We start from the raw sequence: 17,755 nt of genomic DNA on the forward strand, positions 1-17,755 counted from the left end.
TCCTCTTTTACACTGATCCTCTACTTTATCAAGCATGATGTCCTTCCCCAAAGACTGGTCGTTCCTGATAATGTGTCCAAAGATTATAGCCTTGGAAACCCTATGTGGTAGTTCTACTCTGTCCTATAGGGTTGCTATGAGTTGCAATGGACTCAACAGCAATGGGTTCGGTACCCCTGTCACCTCCCTACCCCCTGCTGCAACTGGAATCCAAGTGGAGAATTTAAGAATACATTTGGGTATGCGAGTTTGTAGTTTCATTAGAACTGGGCTAGAGGGGTACATTTGGGAGTCATCAGCAGATAGATGGTTTTTTAAGCCACAGGAAGGAATGAGATAATTATGGGAATGGGTGAGACAGAGAAAAGAAGAGATCCAAAGCCCTGGGAAGTCTAACATTAAGAGGTCAGGGAGGAAGAAGAAGAAGCAGCAAAGGAGACTGAGAAGGAACAGCTGCCACAGTAGGAAGAAAACCAATGGGACATAGTACCAAATGCTGCTGAGAGTCAAGTAACATGAGGACTTAGAATCAACTGTTGGATTTAGTGGTGCAGGAGTCACTGGTGACCCTGAAAGAACAATTTTTGGAAAGTGGTAGGGGTGAAAGTCTGATCGTAATGGGTTAAGAGAGAATTGGAGTCCTCAGTGGCACAAATGGTTAAGTGCTTGACTACTAGCCAAAAGCTTGGGGATTCGAATCCACCTAGAGATGCCTCGGAAGACAGTCCTGGTGATCTGCTTCCAAAAGATCACAGCCTTGCAAACTCTATGAAAAAGTTCTACTCTGAGCATAAGGGGTCGCCATGAGTTGGAATCGACTCAACGGCAACTGACAACAACAACAAAATAAAGGCAATTCAGTTGGGAGATTTGACTATAAAGGAGAACAAAGCTGATGAAGTAAGATCCAGAGTAATTTGTTTTGCTTTGTTTTGTTTTCAATAGATGAGGTAACAGCATAATTTGAATGCTGATGGGAATAACCCATAGAGAGGGGGAAAAAATGATGATATAGGAAACGGAATATTTAAAATTTTTCGAATTTAAATACTTGCAAGTAAGGTCTGGGTACAGGATTCTGCCACAGTCTATACCTTGTTCTGACCCACTTCACTACTTATGTAACCTATATTTGACTTTGCAGCCCCTGGCTTAGATAAATACAGACGTACATGGGTGTCTAAAGCAGCACTGGACTAAACTGCTAAGAACGTAAGTTAGACCGGCTCCCACCAAAGTAGACAGGGCCCCCAAGTGCTAATGGACCCTCTCTCCAAGGAGTGTTTTTGGCCATTTCCTTATGGAGACACTACCAGAACAAAGTTGACAATCAGAAGCTGCAAAAATCCTATAATTGAATAATATATGATTTATTGCAGGTTGTTAGGAATCAGTAATTTATTTTATTTTTGTCTTTTTTGGTTCCAGAAAATAAACTTTGGGCTGGGCCTTGGAGAAAGGGCAATTTGGGGTTACAGGCAAAGGGAGAGAGAATGCTAATAAGTCAGGGGTGAGCAGTGAAACAGCAGTGGGAACAAAGGCAAGCCCTTTGCCTGGCCTTGGACTAGAACCATATTTCCAGCACAGATGAGACGTTTACCATTGGATCAACAATGTGTCTGCCAGCCAAACACTGAGCAAAGGCAATGTCCATATCAGAGAAGAGCAAGTACCTAATGTAAGAATAGAGGTTTGGAAGATTAACTTTTGTGAAAGGAAAGAAACTAATATGATCTATTACTGTGCTGGGTTAACTTCCATTCACCACATCAGACCAACTCTTTACTTTTCTCCACCCTACTCTACCTTGGAAGGATGAACTGTAGGAATTGAAAGTGATATCCCACCTCTAAGACGACACAGTAATCTCTACCTCTTGCTATTCATTCTCTGCCCTGCACTGTATCCTGGAAAAATAATCTATAGGGATTAATTCAACATGCTTCCAAGCCTTTGGCTCCTGGTTGGTTTAAGCCCGTGGAGAGTTCCCGAAGAAGTTGTAGTGAGGTTGCCTTGAGCTGGCTGCGCCTATCACTGCTACTCTCAAAGTGGCCTCTGTTCTTCTCGAGTGTCTCAGGGTGGGAGTAGTTCCACTACTGCTAGTCCCAGATTCCTGAATATCTCTTATGGTTCCCTTACATCCCATCCATACCTTTGTATTTTGTCCCTTTGTAAATAAATCCTTTAAAATTATTCCAATTTGCTATGCCACGTTACCTGTTGGGACCCTGACTGATAGAGTAATTGGTATGACAGTGGCTCTAGGAAATAAACAGCCATTGTACTTAGCCACATTCAGAAGTAGCCTGAAACATAGTGTTGAAATGAAATTCTTCAAGACTTTAAGAAGTATGTTAGTTTGTTCACTTTGTTAAGGAAAGAGATGGTCTGAGGTATTGATCTACACTGACTTATGGACAATGGGAAATGAAAATTGATTCAATTAATCCTCACAACAACCTTACATGGTAACTATCCTATTATTTCCATTTTATGGATGAGAAAACTAAAGCACAGAACAGTTAAGTAGCTTGTCCAAAGTCATAGTTAGAGATTAACATCAGTCTTATAAGACTTCTGCAAGAGTTGTTGTTAGGTGCCATCAAGTCGGTTCTGACTCATAGCGACCCTATGCACAACAGAACAAAACACTGCCCAGTCCTGCTCTATCCTTACTATTGTTATGCTTGAGCTCATTGTTGCAGCCACTCTGCCAATCCACCTCATTGAGGGTCTTCCTCTTTTCCGCTGACCGTGTACCTTGCCAAGCATGATGTCCTTCTCCAGGGACTGATCCCTCCTGACGACATGTCCAAAGTATGTTAGATGCTGTCTCGCCATCCTTGCTTCTAAGCAGCATTCTGGTTGTACTTCTTCTAAGACAGATTTGTTCGTTCTTTTGGCAGTCCACGGTATATTCAATATTCTTCGCCAACACCACAATTCAAAGGTGTCAACTCTTCTTCAGTCTTCCTTATTCATTGTCCAGCTTTCACATGCGTATGATGCAATTGAAAATACCATGGCTTGGGTCAGGTGCACCTTAGTCTTCAAGGTGACATCTTTGCTCCTCAGCACTTTAAAGAGGTCCTTTGCAGCAGATTTACCCAATGCAATGTGTTGTTTGATTCCTTGACTGCTGCTTCCGTGGCTGTGACTCTGCAAGAGTTAGGTATTATTATCTCATTTTTACAGATGGGAAAACTAAGACTTAGAGAAGTAAATGGACTTATCCAAGATATAGTCGACTGCACATCTGGGATTCAAACCCAGGTCTGTCTGACCTCAAAGCCAATACCGGCCTCTAATGTACTCTGCCACCTTCATAAAACTTTTGTGTCATTTTTTGAGAGAGCTGACAGTGAGAAGCAGATCCTATAAAAATAAAACATCCCTTCGAAATTCAAAGATTACTTCTGGCTTTAAAAAAGGCAAATCGTTTAACTTAAATAAGAATACGCTTGACAATAAAAGTGTAAGCATAATCCACATTTACTAGTTATTTCTTTCTTTAGATATTCAGCTTATATTGGACGTAAGCCACAGAAAAACTGAGAACCAAAAATTTATATCTTTTAAAGAAGCGTTTTAAGAAATGTGATGGACTTCAAAATCCTCGCTAACAGATTTTCTGGGAATACGTTGTTTTTGTTATCATATTCTTTTGCCTGTTTGCTGGCTGACACTAGCCCTGATCAAGATAAAGTTGAATATAATGGTCATTTATCATTCACAGAGGAGGAAATGCATAAACCAGACCTGGGGAGAAGAGCCTGAGAAGGGAAACCACATTGGCTGTGGTGCCAGTAATTTATTTTTGCTTTAGTGACATTTTTGGGGTTTCTACTAGTGAAGGAGGGCATGGTCAAGAATTTGCACAAACTTTATAATAATTCTTATCGCCTCTGCTCTTAGACATTTCCTCTTTTGGAATAGCATCACCAGCCTCTTCTACCCAATGTCATGGACTAAAGGCTTTCTAACAGTTGAGAATGATCTGCCTTTCAGATAACACCATCCAGTCCATATTCTGCTGCTGCTGCTGTTGCTGTTCAGTGCAGAAGCGGTAAGTCTACTTTTGCGCACAACTTCTTGGAAATGATTTCATTCAGAATTACCTTATTATCTCTTGGATCTCCATGCCTTTCTGTAGGTGTTGTTCCCTTCCCCACATTCTCCCTGTTGAATTCCCGATCATTTAAAGGTCAAATGTCAGGTTTTCTGTGATCCTTCCTCGGTGATCTTAGAACCAATTGTTCTTTCCATTGTGCTCCGACTGCACCTGGCTTGGTTCCCTAGATAACGTTTATTTTATGTATGCTGTTTGTATGTCTCTGTTCCACTCAGTAATTTTTACTATTTAAGGGCAAGAATCTGGTTTTATTCTTCTGAATATTTTCTCCAAACTATCAGTGTGTCTTAGACTTTGTTGCCTCATCAATGATCATTTAAGAATTAAACTCAAGACGCCATGATGATAATAACAGCTAACATTTAACGGTAGCATCCTATATGTCAGACACTCTAAGAGGTTTATGTTTACTAACTCATGTAACTCTCAAAACAGCCCGTCATTTTTCTATGATCTGAATTTTACAGATGAAACAGGCTTAGAGAAGTTACATTCCTTACCCAAAGCCACGCTATGAAATGGTGAAGCTGGAGCTCGGCTCCCTTGTTCTTCATCGTTATACTAGATCTACTTATAACAATGTTGTTGTTAGCTGCAGCTGGGTAGGCCCCGGATTCATGGCAACCCTACACACGAGGGAACAAAACCCTGTCCGGTCCTGAGCCATCCTCATGATCGGTTGCAGATTGGACTGTTGTGATCCATGTTTTCATCGGCTGAGTTTTGGAAGTAAATCTCCAGGTCTTTCTTCCTAGTTTGCCTTAATCTGGAAGCTCCTCTGAAACCTGTTCAGCATTCTAGCAACATGCAAGCCTCCTCTGACAGATGGGTAGTGGCTGTGCATGATGTGCACTGGCTGGGAATTGAACCCATGTCTTCCACATGGAAGGCTCAAATTCTATCACTGAACCACCAATACCTCCTCATTTGTAACAGTAAACCAACCAAACAAAACCCATTGCCATTGAGTAGGTTCTGACTCATAGTGAACCTATAAGACACAGTAGAACTACCCCATAGGATTTTCAAGGCTGTAATTTTTGTGGAAGCAGATTGTCACATCTTTCTCCCGTGGAATGGCTGGTGAGTTCAAACGCCAACCTTCAGGTTAGCAGCCAAGCACCTAAATGAAGTGACACAGGTAAAATGATAAACATGGTACCTAACACAGAGTAACTAAGTTTTTCATCATTATGATTATAATTTTATGTCCCTAATATGTACCAGACTCTGTACCAGGCATGTGGCATATATTTTCTTGATTTTATTTCTTAACAATCTTATGTACTCTTAGCACCTTTAGCTCCCAGACAGGGAAACTGAAGTTCTGAGAGCTGGTAACTTGCCAAAAGAGACAGAGTTGGGAAGCCTTCTAAATAAAAATGTAGTTGGACCAAAATGTCAACAAGTACTTTAAAATAAAAATGGTAATGTAAGGGGGCAGGGAAACTACTTTAATGGAAACAGAACAGCCAGAATGGAAATAATGAGAACGACCACACATTGTGAAGAATGTAACCAATGTCACTGAACAATTTGTGTAGTGATTTTTGAATGGAAACTTAAACTACAGTGTAAACCTTCACTGAAAACACAATAAAATAGCATTAAAAAAAATGTAGTTAGAAAGAGACACAGATTTTTTTTTTGCTACTTTTGTGATAATTGAGTAGGTTTATAGATAAGTTGAATAAAAATATTCATTTGTGACATGATTGCTTTTCAATGTCAGACAAGTGAGAACACAAATAAGCCTGAGCAAAGATGAAGAACTTTCGGAAAAATACCCTCCATGTCACAGGCCACAGCCCTGCGAGTCATCAAGTAAGAAGCAAGTGAGTATGGCTTTGATGGGGGAAAAGGGTCAGGGAGAGGTTGTCTTTTATGGTTGACGCTCCGTGAGGAACTGTTTGCTGCGATGTCCAGATCCTAGCATGCACTTGGCACATAATAAGTGCTCAGTAAATATTTAGTGAGTGAATGACCTAGAAGAAAGTGAAAGTAAAAAAAAAAAAAAAAAGACCAGTTAAAATAGCCTACTCTGCTATACTTAAAGGCAGAGCTTGAAACTGGAAATGAGTAGGGAAAAAATGTATTCTAGTTACTGACAGTTTCAGGTCAGCATTAGTTTCACTTCCATGTTGGGAGAAATCGTGTTCTTAGGAAGCATGGTAAACCCAAATACAAGCTTATAGCAGATGAAAGGGGTGGGCAGTTTTTCTTCTTCCAAGAGAGAAAAATCCTTGAAACAAAGCAAAACCATAAAGGAGTAAATCACCTTCTAAGAATTTTGACATGAGAAAAAAAAAAAAAAAAGAATTGTGACATGAAAAGATCCAATGCGATGCTGGCAAAAGAACTTGTGATCTCAAAAGTTTACAAATGATGAGTGTATGTCCCAAGCTTGTATCCCAAGATCCAAAGGTCAGGCGAAGGAAAGAGTGCAGAGTAGAGAGAAAGAGAACCAGTTCTGCCAAAATACACATTTAGAGTCTGAAGGTAGAACCCCTAAGGAAACTCCCTTTTCAACTGATTGATCGACTGCAGTACATTAGATTACATTGTGGAACAGCAACTAGTCTAGTGTTTGGCCAAACCACTGGGAACCAAAGCCTGGTCAAGTTGACACAGAAAATAAAACCATCACAGTGTGTTGCTGGATCTAAAAGTCATTTTATAGTTATTCACTTCCTACATTTATCCCGCCCTCGCTTCTTCCTTGGTGCAGTTGGAGGGGAGAAGTAGGACCACTGGCAAATATGCTACGCCTCTATTCTTTTTTAGTAAAAATTACTGAAATAATAGTAAAACAACTCCTTGGTTTTTACAGTCCAACAGGGGCCATGTGAAGCCATCAAAACGCAAGCCACTGCCTCCCCTCCCCATCCCTGAGGGTGCTGAAGAGATGATCCAGGTCAAGGCTCTTTATGACTTTCTGCCCAGAGAGCCCTGTGATTTAGCATTAAAAAGAACGGAAGAATATTTGGTATTGGAGAAGTATACCCCTCACTGGTGGAAGGCAAGAGACCGTTTGGGGTAAGACTGGTGGTTTAGTCCTGATCAAATTCCTGCTATTTTACCCTCTAAAGACTTCCAGGCATTGGGAGGAGTGTTTATTGTCTCATATTCTTCAGGTTTATAACTCTTCCCTCTGCATGAAATAGAACCTGCCCCTATACACCCCCATCAGTACCACAGAGTGGTACAGCACAGTGATTTCTGGCAGATCCCCAGAACCACATGTACCTGGCTTCGCATCCAGATTCTGCCACTTACTATTGTGTGTTCTTGGGCAAGTCACTATCCTCCCTAAGTTTTTGTTGGTCTATTTGTAAAATGGGAATAGGTTCTTGTTCTGATTTATATTTTATCTGGGAATTTGTCTGACTGCTTCTGTTCAGATCTAGGGTAAGAGCAGAAAGAGTCTCTTATTTATTTTTATATTTTTATGACAACCAAGTTTGGAGGCAAACATTGTGGTAGTTACTGAATTAAATTGGAAAGAAAAAAAGACTTTGGCATGCAAGTAGCTTTCGTCATGTCAATTGTGATAGATTATTTGTGCCTGACTGGAGTCCTGGGGTGAGAAGAATTCTGAGGAGCATCCTGCCTCCCTGGGAGAGAATGCTGGGATTGATTTCTGATATTTGCAAAAGTGATTGTATTGGGGATTAGCTGCCAGCGATATTTACTGGCCATAGTAATACAATTAGACTAGGTTTGCCAAATTTAGCAAATAAGAATGCAGGACATTCAGTTAAGTTTGAATTATTTCTAATTGTCTATGCATATATACACTGAGAAAAAGAAAAAAATATTCCATGGGACATAGACTAAAAAGTTGGTTGTTGTTTATCTGAAATAAACCCAAACCACACCCACTGCCATTGAGTCAATTCCAACTCATAGCGACCCTATAGGACAGAGTAGAACTGCAGGTTAAAGTTTCCAAGGAGCACCTGGCAGATTTGAACTGCCAACCTCTTGGTGAGCAGTCGTATCACTTAACCACTAGGCCACCAGGGTTCCCTTATCTGAAATAAGGTATCTGAATCACATACCACTTTCTTTAGTTATATTTCTCTGGTCATTTGGTTGTCCTTAACATTTAGTTTGTTCGGGGCAATGGTGGTCCAGTGGTAGAATTCTCGCCTTCCATGTGGGGGACCTGTGTTTGATTCCCAGCCAAGGCACCTCAAGCGCAGCCACTACTAGTCTGTCAGTGGAGGCTTGTGTGTCGCTATGATGCTGAACAGGTTTCAGCAGAACTTCCAGACTAAAATGGACTAGGAAGACAGGCCTGGTGATCTAATTCCAAAAAATCAGCCAGTGAAAACCCCACGGAGCACAACAGTCCAATCTCTGTGTACGAGGTTGTTACGAGTTGGGTGCCGACTTGACGACAGCTAACAACAACAGAAACATTTAGTTTAGGCTGAACACGTGATGTAGATTTTGCAGTGGGAAAAGAGGCATTACTAGGTTTAGTACTGTGCAGTTAGCCACACCTGCAGGTGCCCTATTGGCATCCTCGGAACTTAAAAAAAAAAAACTGTACTAAATTTTAATTTCACAGTTAATAAGTGAATATAGTTTTTTTTATAATACATGCAAACATTATAAGAAATGCCAGAATTCTGCTTTGCCACTATCTCCAAACCCAAGTTTCTTCTCCAAAAGAGGCACCATTATCCACTTAGTGAGAACCTTTCAAGATCGTTTTCAATGCACTTACATACGCGTATGAAAATGTGTGATACTGTTTGCAGATTTAACTAAGTACAAGTAGTCTCCAACTTATAATGGGATTCCTTTCTGACAACTACGTCGTAAGTCCGTTCTGACATTAAATTGAATACCTTTCTTTTTTTTTTAGTTTTCATTATTATCGCCTTTTATTATCAGTGTCTTTATAAATCTGATCTTTGAACATCTGAAAGTGATAACATCAGCAACTTACACCCTACAACATTGTATATAGTACATATTGCTAACGATACCCAGATGTACCAAAGAACAAAGCAAAACAAAGTAGATGGTCATAAGTGCTGCTCATTGCAACTCGAACACTTTGTAAGTTGGAGACTACCTGTATTTTATCAAGGAGCCTTGGTGGTGCGACGGTTGAATGCTCACCTGCTAACCGAAAGGCGGACGGTTCAAACCCACCAGCCACTCTTCTGAAGAAAGATGTGGCAGTCTGCTCCCATGTAGATTACAGCCCAGGAAACCCTATGGGGCAGTTCTACTCTGCCCTGTAGGGTCTCTATGAATCAGAGTTGACAGGAGGGCACACAAGAACAACAGTATTGTGTCACACTTCAAGCATTTTTCTTTACTTTGCTTCTATCTCTCAACAATATGTGTTGGTGATCTTTTCATAATTTCAAATGTTTGTGAGGATATAGGGAAAGAGAAGCCCTACCTCTGAATGGTGTATAAATTGGCATATCTTCCTTTGAGGGCAATTTGCTGTATCTTTTTTTTTTTTTTTTTTTTACTGAAAGATGTGTGTATCTGATGACCTAGCAATTTCACTGCTTGGTATCTACTTTAGAGAAATACTCATTTTTGTGCACAAAAAGTCATGTTTCAGGGTTTCTATGAGTTGAGTCAACAACAACTGGTAAAAGGGCTTCTTTAGAGCATATTTTGTAATAGGGGCATGGCTAAATAATTTATGGAGTATCTATATCATGGAATAAATTTTACTCTGCAGTAATTAAAAAGAATGAAGTCGATATATTTGCAATAGGCTGTGCTTTTAAACTGGTTACTGTAACATCCCAAAGATCATTCAAGTACCTCTTTTCTTCTTTGAGGAGCCCTGGTGGCACAGGGGTGAAGAGATCAGCTGCTAACCAAAAGGTCAGCAGTTTGAATCCACCAGCCACTCCTTGGAAACCCTATGGGGCATTTCTACTCTGTCCTGTACGGTCACTATGACTCAGAATCGACTTGATGGCAACTTGTTTGTTTTTGTTTTTTGGTTTTCTCTTTGAAAAAATTTTGGGCCATAAAACATCTTAAACTACTCACATTATAAGTCGGGATCTTAGCATACAGAGATTTTTGTTGAATATGGAAATATGAAACCTTTTTTCTTCTTTAAACAATTTTGTTAGTAAAATGAATTTGATTTCCCTCTACATCCTTGAGTTTTAAAACATGGCTTGTTGCCATGATAATGCCACAAATATGCCAAGCATTTTGATTTTTGTTTTGTGTCTTTTATTGTAGGAACGAAGGCTTAATCCCAAGCAACTACGTGACTGAAAACAAACTAACCAATTTAGAATTATATGAGTAAGTCTCCTTGAAAACATGCCCTGTGGTTCGCCTATTGAAATCAAGCACATTTTGGCAGCTATAAGTATAGATACCGTTTGGGGTTCATAAAAGGAAAAGAAAGTAACACATTTGACAGCTTTAGCAATAAAGAGAGCTTTGATCCTTATCACGGTTGATTCAGAAACTTCTTTTTCTTAAATTTATTTTTGTTTTGTTTTGTATGGCCACTTTTTTTGCTTTTGTTTTAACAGAGGCACAGTGAAACCAAATGCTCATCTGGCATTTGTTTTGCTTTGTGTCCTAAATGGAAAATTAACTATTTAAACACTAGAATTAAGTTTTCAATGAGTGGTAAATTAGACTGAATATGTACACGTCAGTATATTTTGGCCCGTGTTTCGACATGTTTTAAAAATAGCTCGAGATGAGAACTAGGCTAATGCTGTGTATTTGACAGAACCTTTGGCGCGTTCACTGGAGTTCTGCTTAGAAATCTGTTTTTGTGATCTGGAAGATGGACGAGATTTTAGCTATCACTTAGCCCCTTATTCTGAAAATGAGAAGCAAAGATTGAGAGATTAATTTACAGGTGAAGAGTGGCAGAGTTAGGACTGGTCCTATGTCTTTTATAAATTTAGGTTTGCTACATGAGGAAACCCTGGTGGCACAGTGGTTAAGTGCTACGGCTGCTAAGCAAAGGGTCGGCAGTTCCAATCCGCCAGGCGCTTCTTGGAAACTGTATGGGGCAGTTCTACTCTGTCCTCTAGGGTCGCTATGAGTCGGAATCGACTCCACGGTACTGGGTTTGGTTTTGTTTTATGTGAGCATGTGGCGACCTGGGGGTGCAGTGGTTAAGAGCTTGTTTGCTAACCGAAAGGTTGGCAGCTGGAATCCACCAGCAACTCCTTTGAGACCCTATGGGGCAGTTCTACTCTCTACTATAGGATCACTGTGACTCAATCACCTTGACAGCAACGTGTTTTTTTTTTTTTAATGTGAGCATGTGAGTGGCTCCCCTCCTACCCACCCCACCCACCTTAGATACTTGTTTTGCAATTAGCATATGCTTCCAGTAGGTGGTGGTAGATAACGTGTGTTGAGGCATAAAACAGGCACTTCCTAGAGAACCAGCCAGTAACTACAAACTGAATGAGATGGAGTTCCCTTGGCTACTTATTTAAGCTCATCTGGAAACTGGACTCAGCACATCTCTCTCTCCAAACAAACCAAATTCCAAAAGCTTTGGTGAATCATGTCGTCTTTTTTGGAAGGGAAAAGGAGATGACCATATGCTCATGACATATCTACATAACTTTATCAGACTTCTCCATTAGATATTTTTGTTCTCTCTCCTGAGCTTCATCACAGGGTCCCTCTCTCTTCTCCCCTCCCTCCCTCGGTCTGTCATGTCGCCTTTGCTGACATCAGTCATTTAGCTCTGTCCCAAGATTTCAGTCTTCACTCAGTAAGACAAAGCTCTCAGGTAGCTGAACCCATCTTTCTTTAGGAATCAAATCCACAACTATCCTACTCTTAAGCATGTCTCGTGGGTGTCTTACTTCTATCCCCAGCTGACGTTGCCCAACAAAAATAGGTCTCCTGGAAGGCCAGATCAAGGCAAGTTTTATACGGAAATATACTGCTACAAAAAATTAGAAAAATAAGATTTTTTTCCATATCATTACCACAGTGTAGATTTTCCAGGAGATTAAAGGTGACATATATGAAAATACCTAACAATGCCTGATGATTAGTAAAGGGACACATACTAACCATCAATGTTACTTTCTTCCCTTTCATTATTAATTTAGATTAGCCTTGGACTCTGGCAATAACGATTCGTTCATACTGTTGATATTGGATCATTTTGAATTTAAGTACTCTGGGCTTAGAATAGCCATCTCATTTCCTCAGACCTTGATTTATGCATCTTTTTAGAAGTCATCCTCCTCAATGACTCCATTTACAGGAAGACTGATGTTTTAGTTTTATTGCTATTTAGTTTTTTAAAAGAGGTTTATTAAAATATAATAACTATCCTTATTAATCACTAACATTAAAAAAAATTTTTTTTTTCACTGTTTATGTGCCAGCCAGTGTCCTAAGGACACTACAGAAATTACTGCTCTATGTTAAATACTGTAGCATGGGCTTAGCAATCAGGGAGACCTGAGTTCAAATCTTGGTGCCATCACTGACTAGCTCTGTGGCTCTAAGCAAAGTTTCCTAATGCTAGTAACCTCTGAATTATCTGAAAAAATGGAGACAATAATACCTATTTCATATTGTTGTCGCTGTTGTTAGGGTTTCCAAGGAGCGGCTGGTGGATTTAAACTGCCCATCTTTTGGTTAGCAGCCAAGCTCTTAACCACTCTGTCACCAGGGCTCCTAGTACATACTAAATGCTCAATAAATTCTAAAGATTATTATTATTTTCTTGATCTGTGAAACTGATGGGAAAGGCATTTAGAGTTAAGTCCACCTTGCCTAGTAGTACCAATATATTACATCCCATAGTTACTTCAGCTCCCCAAATAACTTTACGTTTTAAATCTATATTTATTATGCACTTACAATGTAGCAGAAGGAGTTCCTGCTTTCATAGAACTTATAGTTTCATGGGAAAACAGACATTTGAGCAACCCCAAATTCATAAATTCTAAATCATGGTGTTATGAAAAAAATGTATGGAATACTGCAGAAGAAAACAAGTTGGTGGGTGGGGGGAGGAGACAAACCAGTTGCTGTCAAGTTAATTCTGATTCCTGGGGAAGGGAAGGTAACTTAGATGAGGGATGGTGGGCTGGTGAAGACCTTTCTGAGGAAGTGACTTGAGGGCTGAACACGGTAGGAGGGAGCCAGTGGGGAAGTAGGGGAAGAAATACTATGTCAGTGTGGGCTTCTGGTGTCTCAGGGGAACCTTTGGATATAGAAATATTTATGGCCACTTTGATTTTAAATTACTATCTAAATTATCAACATTGAGACGTAAAAACCTGGTCTCCATTTCATTAAGCCTTCAAATTCAACTTGCAAATCTTGATATACTACTTATACATCTATTAAAATAACAGTCACCTTAATTGAAACTCGGCATAAACAAAACAAAACAAAACAAAACCCACTGCTGTCAAGTTGATTCTGACTCATAGTGACCCTATAGCATAGTAAAAGTTGTTAAATAATCAGTCCTAATTTATAAGCTCAGTTAATTAAATTTCCTGAACCATTTTTAACTTGCACTAGTAAGTCGAATAAACTCGAAATTCCTTTTTAAGTAGTTTGAATGACTGACAGGGCAAATTTACAGTTGTAACAAGCCTTTCCTAAGTAACTAAGTAACCCTGGAAATCTATGCAATTAAATATATATGTGGTAAGATGAATTCTCTTAGATGTTCAATTTTATTTTAAAAATTACTCAAATTCTCTGCAACTTCAAATCAGTTTAAAATCAATTATGCATTTTAAGTCAGAAGTAAAAAATCGAATGTGCCAGATTTTCTTAAAATTATAGATATTTTAAATACCAACCACATTGGTTATCCTGAATGTTACAGAAGTATGAATGTGATTTATTTCATTATATCTGCACTGAATCCTTACTCTTCTCAGGGATTACAAAGTTACTAAGGGAAGCAGATTTACCTTCTCAGATCTAATGGGGTTTCTAGGTTAAACATTTAACACCATAATACTGTTACTTATTGATAAGAAATCTGAGATTGAGACATGGGACCCGAGGCTTGGATATATACAAGATATTTCTACTTAACCACAGCTGGACATAATGGATATATATGTATGTATGTGTGTATGTATGTGTATATATATATATATATATATATATATATATATATATATATATATATATATATATATGTCCCCCTCCTCCAATTCCTATGTGCCACATCCTTCATGTGATATTAGTTTTGTTTAGGTATAAAAATGGAGGTTGCTGTGAGTTGGAATTGACTCAATGGCATCCAACAACAGCAGCAGGTATAAAAATTACAGTCTTATCTATTTTTAAACACTTCTAACTTTTACCAACTAATTTAAACAGATGAAATTCTGAAATATCATGCCCCCAACCTCCCCTAAATTGAATTCATCCAATGTCTTGCCAGTCTGATGGAATTCTGCATTATTTTAATGGCCATCCCATTGGATCCTGAATTTGATACATTGTTACATCTGGCTCACTGGCTACTAATTTGAGGTCATTCTAATGATATCTACCCATAAACAGATTTTTAATTTATATTTTAATAAAACTAACATTTTTACTTACATGTAATAAATGAGGAGTCCCTGGGTAGTGCAAACAGTTAATGTGCTCCGCCGCTAACCAAAAGGTTTGAGTCTGCCCAGGGGGGCCTCAGAAGAAAGTCCTGGCAAAATCTACTTCTGAGAAAATCAGCCACTGGAAACCCTATGGAGCACAGTTCTACTCTGACAGACTTGACGTCACCATGAGTCAGGGTCAACTTCTCTACAACTGAAAAAAAAAAAGAAGAATACAAAGCAACAAAACACCAGGATGATAACAGGCAAAATAAATAAATAATAAAAAACTACAATATATGTTAACTCTTCCCTTTTTGAGTATTGTGTACTCTTAGTTTTAGCTATAATCATTTTTCTCCTTTTAATATCAAAATTTTCACAACTTAGCTTGTGGAAGCCCCTTTAAGCTGGTTACCTGTATTTTTAACAATTTCTCATTTATTTGAAAAGATTTTTTCTTTTCTAGAAGAGAGCTCAGACATCTTGAAATTCCCTCTGCCAATGTGAATATTCACATAAACGGACTGAATGATGCTCACAGCTTAACATTACAGTTGCTTTTGTTTCCACTAGTGATGAGTAGTCAAATTCCTTTGTCTGGAATCACCAAATTTCATCTACTTAAACATTCCCTATTCTCTGTGGTCATCTATTTTAAGGTTCATTTTAAATTTGAGGGTATTAGTATTTTAATAGCTGGCCATTCTAATATAGTGGTAACTTTCCGCCACTGAAGGCCAAAAAAACCCAAAACCCGTTGCTGTCCAGCCTATGCTGACTCATAGCAACCCTAGCGGCCAGAGTAGAACGGGCCCACAGGGTTTCCAAGGAGCAACTGGTGGATTCGAACTCATAGTATGAGTTAACATACTTAGGAGGGTCAAATGACTTACAGTGTGTCTTACTTTTGTAAAGTATAACATAAAAAAACAAAAAAATCCTTGCTGTTGAGTAGATTCTGACTCATAGCAACCCTATAGGACAGAGTAGAACTGCCTCACAAGTTTCCAAGGAGCAGCTGGTAGGTTCAAACTGCAGACCTTTTGGTTAGCAGTCAAGCTTTTAACATCCAAAGCATAACATAGTACATAGACAAGCAAACAAATAGAAGTTCCTGAGAAGGAAAAAAGAGAGAAATGGGTATTTTTTAGTTTATCTGCCAAAGCTGAGTCAAGTATTTGCTAAAGATGATGATTTCTTAACCACATAACTTTCATGGAAATTTACAGGGTATTAAATCATTCAAAATCATATACTAAAGGGCCACATAAGCCAGAGACTCTATCAGTATGAGACAAGAAGAACTAAGTGGTGACCAGCTACCACCAATGACTGCCCTGAAAGGCAATACAACAGAGTCCCTGACTGAGCAGGAGAAAAGTGTGGTGCAGAACTCAAATTCACGTAATAAGACTGGACTTAATGGTCTGACTAAGATTAGAGGAACCCCAGAAGACATGGCCCCTGGACTCTTAATCTAGAGCTACAACCATTCCTGAAGCCAACTCTTCGAAGATTAGACTGGACTATAAAACATAAATGGAAACCCTGGTGGTACAGTGGTTAAGAGCTTGGCTGCTAGCCAAAAAGTCGGCAGTTCGAATCCACCAGGTGCTCCTTGGAAACCCTACGGGACAGTTTTACTCTGTCCTACAGGGCCGCTATGAGTCGGAATCAACCCAGCAGCAATGGTAACGGGTTTATAAAACATAAAATAATACTCATGAAGAGTGCGCTTCTTAGTTCAAGGAGATGCACAAGACTAAATGGGCAGCTTCTGTGTGGAGGTGGGATGAAAAGGCAGAAAGGGATAAGAGCTGGTTGAATGGACGCAGGAAACCTGGGGCGGAAAGGGGGAGTATGCTGTCACATTATAGGGATTACAACTAGGTTCAATATGTGTACAAGTTTTTGTATGAGAAATTCACTTGAGCTGTAAACTTTCATCTAAAGAACAATAAAAAAGAAAATTATACACTAAGTGTATGTCAGAAAGTTGAAATGAGATGTAAAAGAACAAACTCGATATTCGTTTGAAACTAATGAAACGGTATTAAATAAAATAATTGACACATGATAACACATTACTGTTTATCTGAATAAAAAATATTCAATTTTCTAAAATCGGTTCTGGGGTAGAAATGAAGGAAATGAAGTAATCTTTTTTTCTGAAAAAAAAAAATGGGATATAAAATTTAAACTCATTTTTTATTGCTTTTACAGGTGGTACCATAAAAACATTACCAGAAATCAGGCAGAACGTCTATTGAGACAAGAGGTAATTCAATTCATTCATGACTAAATCTACGAATATATTCAAAATTTCTGAGAAAGCTACATTTTTAAGATTTTTAACCAACCAAAAATGTTTATTACCTCCTGTTCTTTTTAGTTCTAAATTATTATTTCAACTTCTTGTCGATTACACACTTTCTGAAAAATTGTAAATCAGATATATTTATATCAGACCATATTTTCCATTGACTTCATCATAATTTCAGAAATGTGTTTCCCCTGAAATGATTTCAACTGTGAATCTTTGAGACTCCTTCATTCATTTCAAAGTGTACTTTTCCAGTAGAGTCTGTATTTTTGCCCACATAATCTTCGCAAGGAAGGTGGCTAAATATCTACTGTATCCTCATAAGTTTAGCTTAAAAAAAAAAAATAGGCTCATTAAAAACACAAACATATCAAAATACAGGGTGCTGTACTTTCTTTGTTCTTTGGAAACAAAGGGAAGAACAGAGTAGCCAAAATATCAAAGTCAGATCAAAACTGCTCGTTTAGGTCAAAACAAAACCAAACTGCATATAGTTTAAGTTTCCAACTGATGGTAAATATTAACTCAGGGTAAGTGTAGAGTCAAAACTAGAAGTTAGGTAAGAGATAGCTGTTAGATATTGAGGAAATATAAAAATGTGCATGAGAAAGATCAGTTTCGTAACTAAAAACCCAATGCCAGTAATGGCTCAGGATACAGGGAAAGCCCAGTTAATAGCAGGAAAACAGGTAGAGCATGAAGGACACCTCCAGCCTCAGG

At 38.8% G+C, this 17,755-nt stretch overlaps 1 protein-coding gene across 9 annotated transcripts in view; it reads left to right on the forward strand.

Annotated features, from left to right (window-relative positions):
- The window catches only part of TXK (TXK tyrosine kinase), an 85,589-nt gene that overhangs the window by 16,516 nt on the left and 51,318 nt on the right, over nucleotides 1–17,755 (forward strand). For 4 of the 9 annotated variants that reach the window (XR_010322103.1, XM_064285851.1, XM_023555031.2 and 1 more), the window contains exons 2-6: nucleotides 4,009–4,066; nucleotides 5,865–5,967; nucleotides 6,963–7,168; nucleotides 10,373–10,438; nucleotides 16,936–16,990. Coding sequence is in view for 8 of the 9 variants with exons in the window: in XM_064285851.1 (XP_064141921.1) it covers nucleotides 4,009–4,066; nucleotides 5,865–5,967; nucleotides 6,963–7,168; nucleotides 10,373–10,438; nucleotides 16,936–16,990 (488 nt within the window). In the remaining variant the exon portion in view is untranslated. Of the gene's footprint in view, nucleotides 1–1,144; nucleotides 1,213–3,977; nucleotides 4,067–5,864; nucleotides 5,968–6,962; nucleotides 7,169–10,372; nucleotides 10,439–16,935; nucleotides 16,991–17,755 lie in introns of those variants that run through there. The other 5 variants (XM_023555037.2, XM_003415865.3, XM_023555034.2 and 2 more) reach the window with 5 other exon arrangements.

This window comes from Loxodonta africana, chromosome 5 (genome assembly GCF_030014295.1).
Source record: "Loxodonta africana isolate mLoxAfr1 chromosome 5, mLoxAfr1.hap2, whole genome shotgun sequence".
Taxonomy (NCBI): Eukaryota; Metazoa; Chordata; class Mammalia; order Proboscidea; family Elephantidae; genus Loxodonta; species Loxodonta africana.